We start from the raw sequence: 14,054 nt of genomic DNA, 5'->3' as shown, positions 1-14,054 counted from the left end.
CCTAGGCAAGATTATATTTGTTTGAAAGCTGAAATTGCGCTAAATTCGAATTTTGCATTTTCAATTCTCCTACTTCAAAATTAGCAATAATATTGCAGAATTTCTGAAAAAAATACAAAATTTTTTATTCAAAAAAAGTCACAAGCAAAACTACGCAATTCGCAGTTCAAGAAGACGGCTCCGTGATGTAGTTGAACTCGCAAGATCTGACTTGTTTGTAGTTGTACGGCTCATTTGAATATCCAGCATAGAAGGAGGGCTTCTGAAATTTTTTTCAGTGAAAAAAAATTTTCAAAAAAATTTTTTTTTCCATTTTTTCCCAAATTTTGTTAGAAACTCACCACTGCAATGTTAGCTTCACATTTTTCTGACCTAATGACGTGGATGTTGAGATTTTTGACTCCAAAAGCTTTCGACTTGAAATGACGGCGGAACAGGTAGGCGTTGTTGACACTGCCAAATGCGAATTCGATCTGAAAATTTTTTGGCTAAAATGAGCTTAAGAGTTGTGTATGATTTTCGAAAGTATAAAATTATAAAATTCGAAATCAGCAAGCTGAGAGCTTCAAAATAAGTATAATCATGACTAGGTTTCGAAAATTTGAGAAAAATTTGGGTCCCGCCACGAAAACTACTGGGTTACTGTAATTGTGACCGGCGGTAATGTCTTAGCATTTTTCAATAAATAATCAATACTCCATCTATCGTTAGAAGAAAAATTTGGCTAAAAGTGTAAAAAACTGGAAAAGTTATGGATTTTCGAAAAATTTCGAAATTTGAAATTTTTTCAAAAAATTAAAAAAAAAATTTTTTTTGTGACAAAAAAAAATCTGTAAAAAAATGAGTATTTTTCATAGTTTTTAAAATTTCTAGCTCTAAAATGAGCATTAGGCACCAAACTTTATGTGAAAAAATTAAAAAAAAAAGGTTTCGTGGCGGGACCCAACACTCTCACCAGCTCATGATTGTCTCCCGCAACAGCAGGATCTTTCATCACTGTCAACTTGAGCTTATCAATCAAATGATAGTCTGGAAGTGGCAAAGCTTGATCCGAATCCGGTGGAACGTAGTATCCCGCAGAAAGGAAAACGTCAAGGGTCTCGTCGACTTTCATAGCAGTTGCGTACTCTTTCATGGTTTTGTCGGAGGCCCAGATGCGGATCCTAAAAAAAAATCAATAAATTTCAGAAAAAAAATTGTTCTTCCCACTCACCATTCACAATTTGACACCGTAAACTCGTACTCTCTTGTCGTCTCATTGGCCTGTGTATTCGCCTCAAAAATCTCATAACTCAGAGCGGAAATCGATACAGCACGTTCGAACGCCGGTTTTCTCAGTTTTGTGATTCCGATTTTGTCGTACATGGCACATTTTTGGACGATGTTTCCAAGTTTGTTTCCAGCCACTGTGCTCTTTTTCAGGAACTGGAAAAAATAGAGGATTGGGAAGCTGCACGAGAAAAGCGCCAAGGATCGAGAAATGCGTCAAGGATCGAGAGATGCGCCAAAGATAGAGAAAAGCGCCAGATATCGAGAATTGCGCCAAGGATCGAGAATTGCGCCAAGGTTAGAGAAATGCGGCATGGATCGAGAAATGCGCCAAGGATCCAGAATTGTGCCAGAGATCGGGAAATGCGCCAAGTATGGAGAAAAGTGCCAAGGATCGAGAAAAGCGTCAAGCATCGAGATTGCAACATTTAAAATTATACGTTGGCGCAATTATAGTGCCTTGACGCAGTTCTAGTGACTTGGCGCAATTTTTGTGCCTTGGCGCTTTTCTAGTGTCTTGGCGCAATTCTAGTATCATGACTCAATTCCAGTGCCTTGGCGCAATAATTGTGCATTGACGCATTTTCAGTTACTTGGCGCAATTCCAGTGCCTTGGCGCAATTCTAGTGCCTTGGCGCAATTCTAGTGCCTTGACGCAGTTCTAGTGACTTGGCGCAATAATTGTGCATTGACGCATTTTCAGTGACTTGGCGCAATACCAGTGCCTTGGCGAAATTCTAATGCCTTGGCGCATTTCTAGTGCCTTGACGCAGTTCTAGTGACTTGGCGCAATTACAGTGCCTTGGCGCAGTTCTAGTGCACTTACCTCGAGCAAATCAATACTCTTTTCGCGTCCCCCAAGAGCTGGAAGTGAATCTGTCGGAATAGTCTGAGTATTTTTGAACAACCAATTTGGCCAGGAATCCTTGATTGTTCCATTCTTATCGTAAGTTTCAAAATCGAAAATCGGATGGAACCTGGAGCCCGGCTTGTTCACCTCACACATTCGGCTGGAAATTTTAAATTTGGTGTAAAACTTTCAAAAATCCTACCTGTTGGTCAAAATGAGCAAGTCCTTTCCTTCGAAATCAATCTCCAACTTTTTGAAATCCTCTTCCTTCTTCTGTTTCCACTCATAATGTCCAACTGGCAAAGCTTCAAGCACGTTCAGAACGTGTTTATCGTCTGATTTCTGGAATTGGAGTGAGCTTTTCACGTAGAAATAGGATTCTTCGGCACCGTCTTTGGGTTCTGGAAAATTATATAGGTTGTGGGAAAAAATGCGCCAAGGATCGAGAAATGCGCCAACGATCGGGGATTGCGCAAAGGATCGAGAAATGCGCCAAGGATCGAGAAATGCGCCAAGGATCGGGGATTGCGCAAAGGATCCAAAAATACGTCATTGCACAAGAAACGCGTCAATAAACTGGAATTACGTCAAGCAATCTGATATGCGTCAAGGCACCAGGAATGCGTCAAGGCACCAGAAATGCACCAAGGCACGAAAAATGCGTCAACGCACAAGAACAGCGTCACAGAACTCAAATTCCGCCAAAACACCAGAAATGCGCCAAAGATTCTCTTGGCGCACTACTCGTGCCTTTGCGCAATTCTCGTTCTTTGGCGCAATTCTAGTGCCTTGACACAATTCCAGCGCCTTGGCGCAATTATTGTGTCTTGGCGCAATTCTAGTGCCTTGGCGCAATTCTCGTGCCTTGACGCAATTCCAGTGCCTTGACGCAATTCTAGTGCATTGCCGCCGTTTTAGTGCCTTAGCGCATTTCTAGTGCCTTGGCGCATTTCTAGTGCCTTGGCGCAACTTCAGTGCCTTGGCGCAATTTTAGTGTCTTGACGCAATTCGAGTGTCTTGGCGCAATTCTAGTGCACAACTTACTGTAGAGAAGCTTCGAGATGTGTGGATAATACTTGATGTAGTTGGTGTCACAGTCGAAACTGTCAAAGTGCTGATTTTCTCCGTCGTACAGCTTCGCAGGAACAAGGCAAAGGTAGACTCTGAAAACAAAAAAGTTGTTTTTTTTTGATAATTTTCCCGAAACTAACGCGTGACAATAATTCGGCGGCCAAAAGTAGATTCCAAAATTTCTTTCGGTTTCTGTAACGGACCAAACGGAAGCCCACGATGGACGAGCTTGAGACCTGAAATTTTTTTTGGGAAAATTTCAAAAAATTCAAATTTGCCGCCTCACTGATCTCTGGACTTTAGCAAGTAGGATCCTTGCAACTCGGTCAGTGGACCCGAAAAGTCGTACTGCTTTAATTTTTTTTGCTGGGCTGCCGGTGGCGGTGGCGGGTTAGCTGGAGCGGCAGTTGGCGCATCAGTCGGCATGGGAGTCGCTGAGGTGTCGGTACTGCCGGCAGTCGGGTCGGCAGTTGATGGTGTGTCCGTAGTATTTTCAGCTGAGCACCATGTTGAGAAGGCGAGGAGCAGAAGAATCTGAAAATTTGGTTGAATATGCTTCACAAGGCGCCAAGGATCGAGAAAAGCGCCAAGGATCGAGAAAAGCGCCAAGGATCGAGAAAAGCGCCAAGGATCGAGAAAAGCGCCAAGGATCGAGAAAAGCGCCAAGGATCGAGAAAAGCGCCAAGGATCAAAAAAGGCGCCAAGGATCAAAAAAAGCGCTAAGGATCGAGAAAAGCGCAATGGATCGGGAAATGTGCCAAGGATCGAGAGAAGCACAATGGATCGAGAAAAGCGCCAATAATCGAGAAAAGCGCTAAGGATCGCGAAAAGCGCCAAGGATCGAGAGAAGCGCAATGGATCGGGAAATGTGCCAAGGAATGAGAAAAGTGCCTTGACAGATTTCCAGTGCCTTGGCGCAATTCCAGTGCCTTTGCGCATTTCTAGTGCCTTGGCGCATTTCTAGTGCCTTGACGCAATTCTTGTGCCTTGGCGCAAGCAAATCCAGTGCCCTGGCGCAATTCTAGTGGCTTTGCGCGATTTTAGTGCCTTGGCGCAATTCTAGTGCCTTGGCGGATATACTGTACATTGGCGCAATTCTAGTGCCTTGGCGCAATTCCAGTGCATTTGCGCATTTCCAGTGCCCTGGCGCAATTCCAGTGCCTTGACGCATTTCTAGTGCCTTGACGCAATTTTAGTGCTTGGCGCAATTCTCGTTTCTCAACGCAATTTTTGTGCTTTGACGCGTTTCTAGTGCCTTGGCGCGATTCTAGTGCCCTGGCGCAATTACAGTGTCTTGGCGCAAATCTAGTGCCTTGGCGCAATTCTAGTGCCTTGGCGCAATTCCAGTACCTTGGCGCAATTCTTGTGCCTTGGCCCAAGCAATTCCAGCGCCCTGGCGCATTTCCAGTGCCCTGGCGCAATTCCAGAGCCTTGGCGCAAAACTAATACCTTGGCGCAATTCCAGTGCCTTGGCGCATTTCTCGTGCACTTACCACTGATTTCTTCATTGTGTGATCCGTCAGAGCGCTGTGACTTTGGCACAAAATTCGTCGAATTTTCGAAATCGATTCCGGAAATCGAGAGGAGTCGAATTTGGTAATAATTCGAAATATCGATTGATTGATTGATTTTTTGTGGAAGTTGGATTTTTTGCAACGTGGCAAAAGGTCGTGGACAAATTGAAAGGTTGCGGTCACGGAAATTTCAAATTTATTTGAAAATTTTTTAAAAATTTGATTTTTTTTTCAAAATTTTTTACGTGGAAAAAAAATAAATAAATGGAAAACAACAAAATTATTTATTTTTCTCAAATTTTTTGAAAAAAAAACGTGGAAAATTAATATCTCCGCCAGAAAAGTTGAGTTGGAGCATTGTAGAATGGTTGGAGATACGATTTTCGCTGGTAGATCGCCGAACGACCGCCTGGGTTGGAAGCTCTGAAAAAATTGAGAAGTTTTTGAGAAATTTGAGCCGAAAATTTGAATTTCCCGGTTAAAATTAGGCCGAAAACACTATTTTTAGACTGGAAATTGTTTTGGCGGGAAATTTAGAATTTTGATCTATTTTTGGCGGGAAAGTTGTGTTTTTGATCTATTTTTGGTGGGAAAGCTGTGTTTTTGATCTACTTCTGAAGGGGAAGGAAATTCAAATTTTCAGTCAATTTTTGATGGGAAATTTGAATTTTCTGTCAATTCTAGCCGGGAAACTCAAATTTTCAGTCAATTTTTGGCGGGAAATTCAAATTTTCAGATAATTTTCAGCGGGAAATTCAAATTTTCAGTCAATTTTAGGCGGGAAATTCAAAAATTCAAATTTTCAGTCAATTTTTGGAGGGAAATTCAAATTTCCAGTCAATTTTCAGCGGGAAATTCAAATTTTCAGTCAATTTTCGGCGGGAAATTTAATATTTCAATCAATTTTCAGCGGAAAATTTAAATTTTCGGCCTATTTTAAACATTAATTCTAGTTCAAACCCACTTCTCATCCATCATATCAAAAACTCGTTGTCCTTGCACAAAAACGCCAATAAAAAGTGCAAAAACCACCAGGAAAACGGCAATTTTCATCATTTCCGATTTTGGCAAGCTCACACAAAAAAGAATACGTCAGTGAATAGGCAGAATGCTGGGACCCTTTTGAGAAACTGGACGGAGCCTCCAATTTGGAGGCGTACGACACAATGGGACACTGAAAGGGGGGACAATTTGGTTGATGAATCAAGCATCGGTTGACTTGTGCCATTGGATACTTGGGGAAAAATAGACGAAAAAACAAAGAAAGCTGGCTAGGGAATTTGGTGGAAAAACACAAAGTTCGTAGGCCGAAAATCTGAAATTCCAGGGAAAAAGGGTAATTGTTCTGTGGTATTCTAAGTTTTTAAATGAAAATCACCGGTTTCCTGCGGATTTTGCACTTTTTCAAGATTTTTTGAAAAAATTGTCCGAATGGCGCAGTGGGATTTTCGCCGGTTAGCAATCAGAAGGCCGGGGTTCGAGTCCGCATGGGGGCGAAAATTTTTTGTTGGTTTTTTTTTGGATAATCAAAAAGGGATAATCGAAAAAACTGGCAAAAATTAGCAATTTTTTTTTTTTTTTCCGTTTTTGAAAAAGTGCGTCCAAGTGGCGCAGTGGGATTTTCGCCGAACAACCCTTCCAGTCAAAAGACCGGGGTTCGAGTCCGCATTAGTGTGTAAATTTTTTATATGTTTTTTTAAATGGTAATTAATGATTTTCAATTTCAAGTTTCTGGTTTTATAAAACTAGAAAATTCGTGAAAATTTTCCTTAAAAATGTGATTTTTGGACTTTTTTCTAAAATTTAGGTTTAAAAACTCGAAAACCTGATAAAAATCAGAAAATTTACATGTTTTCCCATTTTTTTGTGATTTTCAAAAAAGGTGTCCAAGTGGCGCAGTGGGATTTTCGCCGAACCCCCTTCCAGCCAAAAGGCCGGGGTTCGAGTCCGTGCTGTGGTAGGAACATTTTTTTCGTTTTTTTTTTTGATTTTTTTATTTAGACTTCTGTGAAAATACATAGAAAATTGGCGTTTTTTCTAAAAAAATTTCAAATTTCTGCCCTTTAACATTCTTTTCTGTTTTTTTTTCGCTGAAGAACACTGCCACCATGTTCGGAAACTACACAGAAACCGGTTTTTTTGGTCAGTGATTTGGTGATAGGGGGTATCACTTTCCTCAGCGTGGTTTCGTCATACTACACTGTTCAGCTACTTGCCTTGTTTTTTTTATCGCTGGTTCCTGGTTTTTTAGGGATATTATTTTAAAACTATTTCTATTGGAAATGTTTTAATATATGAAAATTCAAATTTCCCGCAAAATTTTTTTTGAAAAATTGAAAAATCAGATTTCCCGATAAAAAAATATATGAAAAATTTAAAATATAAATTTTCCGCTAAAAATATATTTAAAAGTTCAAAATTCCCGCTAAAAAATATATGAAATATTCAAATTTACCGTCTAAAAATTCAATGAAAAATTATAATTTTCCGCCTGAAAATATATGAAAAATTCAAATTTCCCGTTAAGAAATATATGAAAAATTAAAAAATTCCCACTAAAAAATATATGAAAAATTAAAAAATTCCCACTAAAAAACATATGAAAAATTCAAAATTCCCGCTAAAAAATATATGAAAAATTCAAATTTCTAGCTTAAAAAATATATGAAAAATTCAAATTTCCAGCCAAAAATTATTGAAAAATTAGAAATTCCCGCGTGAAAATATATGAAAAATTTGAATTTCCCGCCGAAAAATATATGAAAAATTCAAAATTCCTGCTAAAAAACATATGAAAAATTCAAATTTCTAGCTTAAAAATATAGGAAAAATTCAAATTTCCCCCTAAAAATATACGAAAAATTCAAATTTCCCGCTAAAAATATACGAAAAATTCAAATTTCCCGCTCAAAAATATATGAAAAATTCCAAATTTCCAACGTAAAAATATAGGAAAAATTCAAATTTCCCGCTAAAAAAATACAAAAAATTCAAATTTCCCGCTAAAAAACATATGAAAAATTCAATTTTCTAGCTTCAAAAATATAGGAAAAATTCAAGTTTCCCGCTAACAAAATACAAAAAATTCAAAATTCCCGCTAAAAAATATATGAAAAATTCAAATTTCTAGCTTAAAAAATATATGAAAAATTCAAATTTCCAGCCAAAAATTATTGAAAAATTAGAAATTCCCGCGTGAAAATATATGAAAAATTTGAATTTCCCGCCGAAAAATATATGAAAAATTCAAAATTCCTGCTAAAAAACATATGAAAAATTCAAATTTCTAGCTTAAAAATATAGGAAAAATTCAAATTTCCCCCTAAAAATATACGAAAAATTCAAATTTCCCGCTAAAAATATACGAAAAATTCAAATTTCCCGCTCAAAAATATATGAAAAATTCCAAATTTCCAACGTAAAAATATAGGAAAAATTCAAATTTCCCGCTAAAAAAATACAAAAAATTCAAATTTCCCGCTAAAAAACATATGAAAAATTCAATTTTCTAGCTTCAAAAATATAGGAAAAATTCAAGTTTCCCGCTAACAAAATACAAAAAATTCAAAATTCCCGCTAAAAAATATATGAAAAATTCAAATTTCTAGCTTAAAAAATATATGAAAAATTCAAATTTCCAGCCAAAAATTATTGAAAAATTAGAAATTCCCGCGTGAAAATATATGAAAAATTTGAATTTCCCGCCGAAAAATATATGAAAAGTTCAAAATTCCTGCTAAAAAAATATATGAAAAATTCAAATTTCTAGCTTAAAAATTATTTAAAAACTCGAAAATTTCCCGCCAAAAGTAATTGAAAAATATTCAAATTTCCCGCTGAAAAAATTTATTAAAAATTCAAATTTTTCTTTTTAAATTAATTTTAAAAATCAATTTTCTGTAGTTTCCCACCAATTTTTCTGCAATTTTTCTTCAATTTTCTCTCAATCTTCTTTGCCAAATTTCTCATTTTTCTTCTTCCGCATGCTTTTGTCCATCTCGTTTGCTAAAAATATATTCGAAAATTTTTATATTCCAGTTTTGAAAATCATTGGAAAATTTGTCAAATTTTAATTTTGAAAATAACAAAAATTAATTTTAGAAATTAAGTTTTCAAAAAACTACACAATTGTTTTTTCAATATTTTCAAAATTAGTACTATTAAAAAATTCCAGTAAGTTTTGTGTTATGAAACTTCCGCGTCAGAACTATCAAATGGTGGGTGTGATTGATAACACAAACACTTTGCAAAAATTGACAGTTCCATTTGCCGGCTGCTGCTGCTGATTTGATTTGATTTGTTATCATCCATTTTTCTTGGAATTTTTTCTTCGATTTCTCACCTGTTTTCCTGATTTTTAACGGTAAGTGTTAAAAAAATTTTTTTTTTTTGAAACTGAATTTTTTTCAATTGTTATCACAGTTTTTCAGCGGGAAATTTGAATTTTTCCTTTATTTTTAAAGCTAGAAAATTGAATTTTTCATATGTTTTTTAGCGGAAAATTTGAATTTTTTGTATTTTTTTAGCGGGAAATTTGAATTTTTCCTATATTTTTAAAGCTAGAAAATTGATTTTTTCATATGTTTTTTAGCGGGAAATTTGAATTTTTCCTATATTTTTAAAGCTAGCAAATTGAATTTTTCATATGTTTTTTAGCGGGAAATTTGAATTTTTTGTATTTTGTTAGCGGGAAATTTGAATTTTTCCTATATTTTTACAGCTAGAAAATTGAATTTTTCATATGTTTTTTAGCGGGAAATTTGAATTTTTCCTATATTTTTACGTTGGAAATTTGAATTTTTCATATACTTTTGAGCGGGAAATTTGAATTTTTTGTATTTTTTTAGTGGGAAATTTGAATTTTTTGTATATTTTTTAGCCAGAATTTGGAATTTTTCCTATATTTTTAAAGCTAGCAAATTGAATTTTTCATATGTTTTTTAGCGGGAAATTTGAATTTTTTGTATTTTTTTAGCGGGAAATTTGAATTTTTCCTATATTTTTACAGCTAGAAAATCGAATTTTTCATATGTTTTTTAGCGGGAAATTTGAATTTTTCCTATATTTTTACGTTGGAAATTTAGAATTTTTCGTATATTTTTTAACGGGAAATTTGAATTTTTTGTATTTTTTTAGCGGGAAATTTGAATTTTTTGTATATTTTTTAGCCGGAATTTGGAATTTTTCATATATTTTTGAAGCTAGAAAATTGAATTTTTCATATGTTTTTTAGCGGGAAATTTGAATTTTTTGTATTTTTTTAGCGGGAAATTTGAATTTTTCCTATATTTTTACGTTGGAAATTTGGAATTTTTCATATATTTTTGAGCGGGAAATTTGAATTTTTCGTATATTTTTAGCGGGAAATTTGAATTTTTCCTATATTTTTGAAGCTAGAAAATTGAATTTTTCATATGTTTTTTAGCGGGAAATTTGAATTTTGTGTATTTTGTTAGCTGGAAATTTGAATTTTTCCTATATTTTTGAAGCTAGAAAATTGAATTTTTCATATGTTTTTTAGCGGGAAATTTGAATTTTTTGTATTTTGTTAGCGGGAAATTTGAATTTTTCCAATATTTTTGAAGCTAGAAAATTGAATTTTTCATGTTTTTTAGCGGGAAATTTGAATTTTTTGTATTTTGTTAGCGGGAAATTTGAATTTTTCCAATATTTTTGAAGCTAGAAAATTGAATTTTTCATGTTTTTTAGCGGGAAATATGAATTTTTTGTATTTTGTTAGCGGGAAATTTGAATTTTTCCAATATTTTTGAAGCTAGAAAATTGAATTTTTCATGTTTTTAGCGGGAAATTTGAATTTTTTGTATTTTGTTAGCGGGAAATTTGAATTTTTCCTATATTTTTGAAGCTAGAAAATTGAATTTTTCATATGTTTTTTAGCGGGAAATTTGAATTTTTCCTATATTTTTGAAGCTAGAAAATTGAATTTTTCATATGTTTTTTAGCGGGAAGTTTGAATTTTTCATATATTTTTGAGCGGGAAATTTGAATTTTTTGTATATTTTTTAGCCGGAATTTGGAATTTTTCATATATTTTTGAAGCTAGAAAATTGAATTTTTCATATGTTTTTTAGCGGGAAGTTTGAATTTTTCATATATTTTTGAGCGGGAAATTTGAATTTTTCGTATATTTTTACGTTGGAAATTTGGAATTTTTCATATATTTTTGAGCGGGAAATTTGAATTTTTCGTATATTTTTAGCGGGAAATTTGAATTTTTCCTATATTTTTGAAGCTAGAAAATTGAATTTTTCATATGTTTTTTAGCGGGAAATTTGAATTTTTTGTATTTTGTTAGCGGGAAATTTGAATTTTTCATATGTTTTTTAGCGGGAAATTTGAATTTTTCCTATATTTTTGAAGCTAGAAAATTGAATTTTTCATGTTTTTAGCGGGAAATTTGAATTTTTTGTATTTTGTTAGCGGGAAATTTGAATTTTTCCTATATTTTTGAAGCTAGAAAATTGAATTTTTCATATGTTTTTTAGCGGGAAATTTGAATTTTTTGTATTTTGTTAGCGGGAAATTTGAATTTTTCCTATATTTTTGAAGCTAGAAAATTGAATTTTTCATATGTTTTTTAGCGGGAAGTTTGAATTTTTCATATATTTTTGAGCGGGAAATTTGAATTTTTTGTATATTTTTTAGCCGGAATTTGGAATTTTTCATATATTTTTGAAGCTAGAAAATTGAATTTTTCATATGTTTTTTAGCGGGAAGTTTGAATTTTTCATATATTTTTGAGCGGGAAATTTGAATTTTTTGTATATTTTTTAGCCGGAATTTGGAATTTTTCATATATTTTTGAAGCTAGAAAATTGAATTTTTCATATGTTTTTTAGCGGGAAGTTTGAATTTTTCATATATTTTTGAGCGGGAAATTTGAATTTTTCGTATATTTTTACGTTGGAAATTTGGAATTTTTCATATATTTTTGAGCGGGAAATTTGAATTTTTCGTATATTTTTAGCGGGAAATTTGAATTTTTCCTATATTTTTGAAGCTAGAAAATTGAATTTTTCATATGTTTTTTAGCGGGAAATTTGAATTTTTTGTATTTTGTTAGCGGGAAATTTGAATTTTTCCTATATTTTTACGTTGGAAATTTGAATTTTTCATATTCTTTTGAGCGGGAAATTTGAATTTTTTGTATTTTTTTAGTGGGAAATTTGAATTTTTTGTATATTTTTTTGCCGGAATTTGGAATTTTTCATATATTTTTGAAGCTAGAAAATTGAATTTTTCATATGTTTTTTAGCGGGAAGTTTGAATTTTTCATATATTTTTGAGCGGGAAATTTGAATTTTTCGTATATTTTTAGCGGGAAATTTGAATGTTTCATATACTTTTGAGCGGGCGGGAAATTTAGAATTTTTCATATATTTTTTAGCCGGAAATTTAAATTTTTTATGTATTTTTAGCGGGAAACTTGAATTTTCAATCTATTTTTCAGCGGAAGTTTAAAAATAATATTCACAAGTTTCTCAGCAGTTTTCCACCAAAAAGAAATGTGTATTAATCCGTTCGTTTTCACTTTTTTCCCATCTGTTCGCCCTTTTTGAAGTATCCCGACCACTGACAAAAACACATTTTTCTTCTATTTTCCTACTTTTCTCGGCGTCTCTCTCATAAATTTCCAACTTTCTCCGCCCTGCTGATACCAACTTTTTTGTGCTCCTGTTATTTCAAGTTGGCTCACCAAATTTTGTCATTACTTTCAGTTTTGTCAGCTGGTGTTAGTTGTTTTTTTTTTGGATTTTATTTGGGAAAAAAAATTTAAAAATTAGAAAAAAAATTCAGGAAAATTTTTCTGAAAATTTTGATAATTTTGATTATCAAAATTTAAATGGTTATTTTAAAAAAATTACATTTTTTAGATCTTAAAATGAAATTTATTTTCTTCCAATGCCTGAAAATGTCAAATTTCCCGCCTAAAAAGTTCTCAAATTTTAAATTTTTTTGCACAATTTTTTTTGGCTCAAAATTTCGAAATTCTCATTGTGAAATATTTGGAAAACAATTTTTTAATTGAAGTTTTTTCTGCAAATTCATCTTAAAAATATCAAATTTCCGGCCTGGAAGTTATTTAAAATTTGAAATTTCCACCCTAAAAAGTTAAAATTTCCGAATAAAAATTGTATTAAAATTCAAAACCGCTAAAAAATATATAAAAAAAATTCGAAATTCCCGCAAAAAGTTACATGAAAAATTCAAATTTCCGGCCTAAAAATTATATAAAAATTGAAATTTCCTGCTAGAAAATATTTGAAAAATTCAAAATTCCCGCAAAAAAATGTATGAAAAATTCGAATTTTCCACAAAAAATTATATCAAAATTCAAATTCCCGCAAAAAATATATGAAAAATTCAAATTTCCCGCCTAAAAATTTTTTTAAAAATTCAAACTTTCTGTCTAAAAATTCAATTAAAAATTAAAAAATCCCGCCTAAAAATCCATTAAAAAATTCAAATTTCTCACATAAAAAATAGTTTTTCAAATTCAAATTTTCCTTTTTAAATTAATTTTTTAAAATCAATTTTTAAATTTTCTGCAATTTTTCTGCAAATTCTCTCTCAATCTTCTTGTCCAAATTTCTCATTTTTCTTCTTCCGCATGCTTTTGTCCACCTCGTTTGCTATTTTTGACTATACTAGTCACCTTTTTCCTTTTCAGAACATTTTTCTTCTTTACTAGAAAAATTCAAGCTTTTTCTTGACCAAATTTCTGGAAATTTATGATTTTTACTGTGACAAATTGGAGTTTTTCTTATTTCAAAAATTTCAACTTTTAAAATTATTTCTCAGAACGTCAAAATTCCCTGAATATCCCGATCTTAAAGCCAAAAGCCACAAATTTCATTATTTCCCAATAAAAACCATTACATGTCTACCCACTCGAGATTTACTTGCTCAGGGCGGCTCGCCGAGCCCAAGAACACACTTTTCTTCAAATATTGCACTTTCCAGATCAAAGCGAACGCAAAATGTCTACATTATCACTAAACACGTCACATTTGTTCCCGATTTGCGAGATTACGGTATTTTTTGTTTTATAAAATTTTTTTTTTAAAGTTTTGAATTTTTCAAAAAATCGAAAAATTCAAAATCCTATAACTCTGCCAATTTTCAACATTTTGAAATTGTTAATGGCTCAAAAAATGTGCAATTATTAATTTTAAATAAAAACTACAATCTTAAACTTAGCTATTCCCTGCCAAATTATGTGTACCGAGTTTTGCACATGGTGCATCGACAAAAAAAGATAGCCTCAATTTTAAAGGCGCTTATCTGAGGCAATTGTATTTTTCAATCAAAATGTTGAAACAGTACCT

General features: G+C 32.9%; 3 protein-coding genes and 3 non-coding genes across 6 annotated transcripts in view; 2 read left to right on the top strand and 4 right to left on the bottom strand.

Moving 5' to 3' along the window:
* Nucleotides 1-109: 109 nt before the first annotated feature.
* Y43F8A.2 (Lipoprotein) lies at nt 110-4,806 on the bottom strand. The gene is made up of 10 exons (NM_075369.4): nt 4,684-4,806; nt 3,477-3,724; nt 3,331-3,426; nt 3,164-3,282; nt 2,322-2,520; nt 2,096-2,279; nt 1,214-1,425; nt 956-1,163; nt 342-473; nt 110-262 (listed from the first exon to the last, which is right to left on the bottom strand). Exons 1-10 carry the CDS (start codon nt 4,696-4,698, stop codon nt 167-169), a joined length of 1,509 nt encoding a protein of 502 aa, NP_507770.1. The 5' UTR covers nt 4,699-4,806; the 3' UTR covers nt 110-166.
* Y43F8A.10 lies at nt 2,728-2,801 on the bottom strand. The gene has a single exon (NR_070235.1). It is a non-coding gene; the product is annotated as an Unclassified non-coding RNA Y43F8A.10 (non-coding RNA).
* Y43F8A.7 lies at nt 4,319-4,389 on the top strand. Its single transcript, NR_070234.1, has one exon. It is a non-coding gene; the product is annotated as an Unclassified non-coding RNA Y43F8A.7 (non-coding RNA).
* Nucleotides 4,807-4,974: 168 nt separating the features above from the next.
* Nucleotides 4,975-5,870, bottom strand: nssp-72 (Neuropeptide-Like Protein). Its single transcript, NM_075368.2, has 2 exons — nt 5,669-5,870; nt 4,975-5,127 (listed from the first exon to the last, which is right to left on the bottom strand). Exons 1-2 carry the CDS (start codon nt 5,755-5,757, stop codon nt 5,028-5,030), a joined length of 189 nt encoding a protein of 62 aa, NP_507769.1. The 5' UTR covers nt 5,758-5,870; the 3' UTR covers nt 4,975-5,027.
* Nucleotides 5,871-12,358: 6,488 nt separating this feature from the next.
* Nucleotides 12,359-12,450, bottom strand: Y43F8A.9. Its single transcript, NR_070233.1, has one exon. It is a non-coding gene; the product is annotated as an Unclassified non-coding RNA Y43F8A.9 (non-coding RNA).
* A 1,240-nt stretch (nt 12,451-13,690) lies between these two features.
* C14B4.2 (Fmp27_GFWDK domain-containing protein) overlaps nt 13,691-14,054 on the top strand; it is a 30,315-nt gene continuing 29,951 nt past the window's right edge. The window contains exon 1 of the mRNA NM_075366.7: nt 13,691-13,760. The gene's annotated coding sequence lies outside the window, so the exon portion shown is untranslated. The remainder of the gene's footprint in view (nt 13,761-14,054) is intronic.

This window comes from Caenorhabditis elegans, chromosome V (assembly GCF_000002985.6).
Source record: "Caenorhabditis elegans chromosome V".
NCBI lineage: Eukaryota > Metazoa > Nematoda > Chromadorea > Rhabditida > Rhabditidae > Caenorhabditis > Caenorhabditis elegans.
This window is presented reverse-complemented; position numbering and strand designations above follow the sequence as displayed.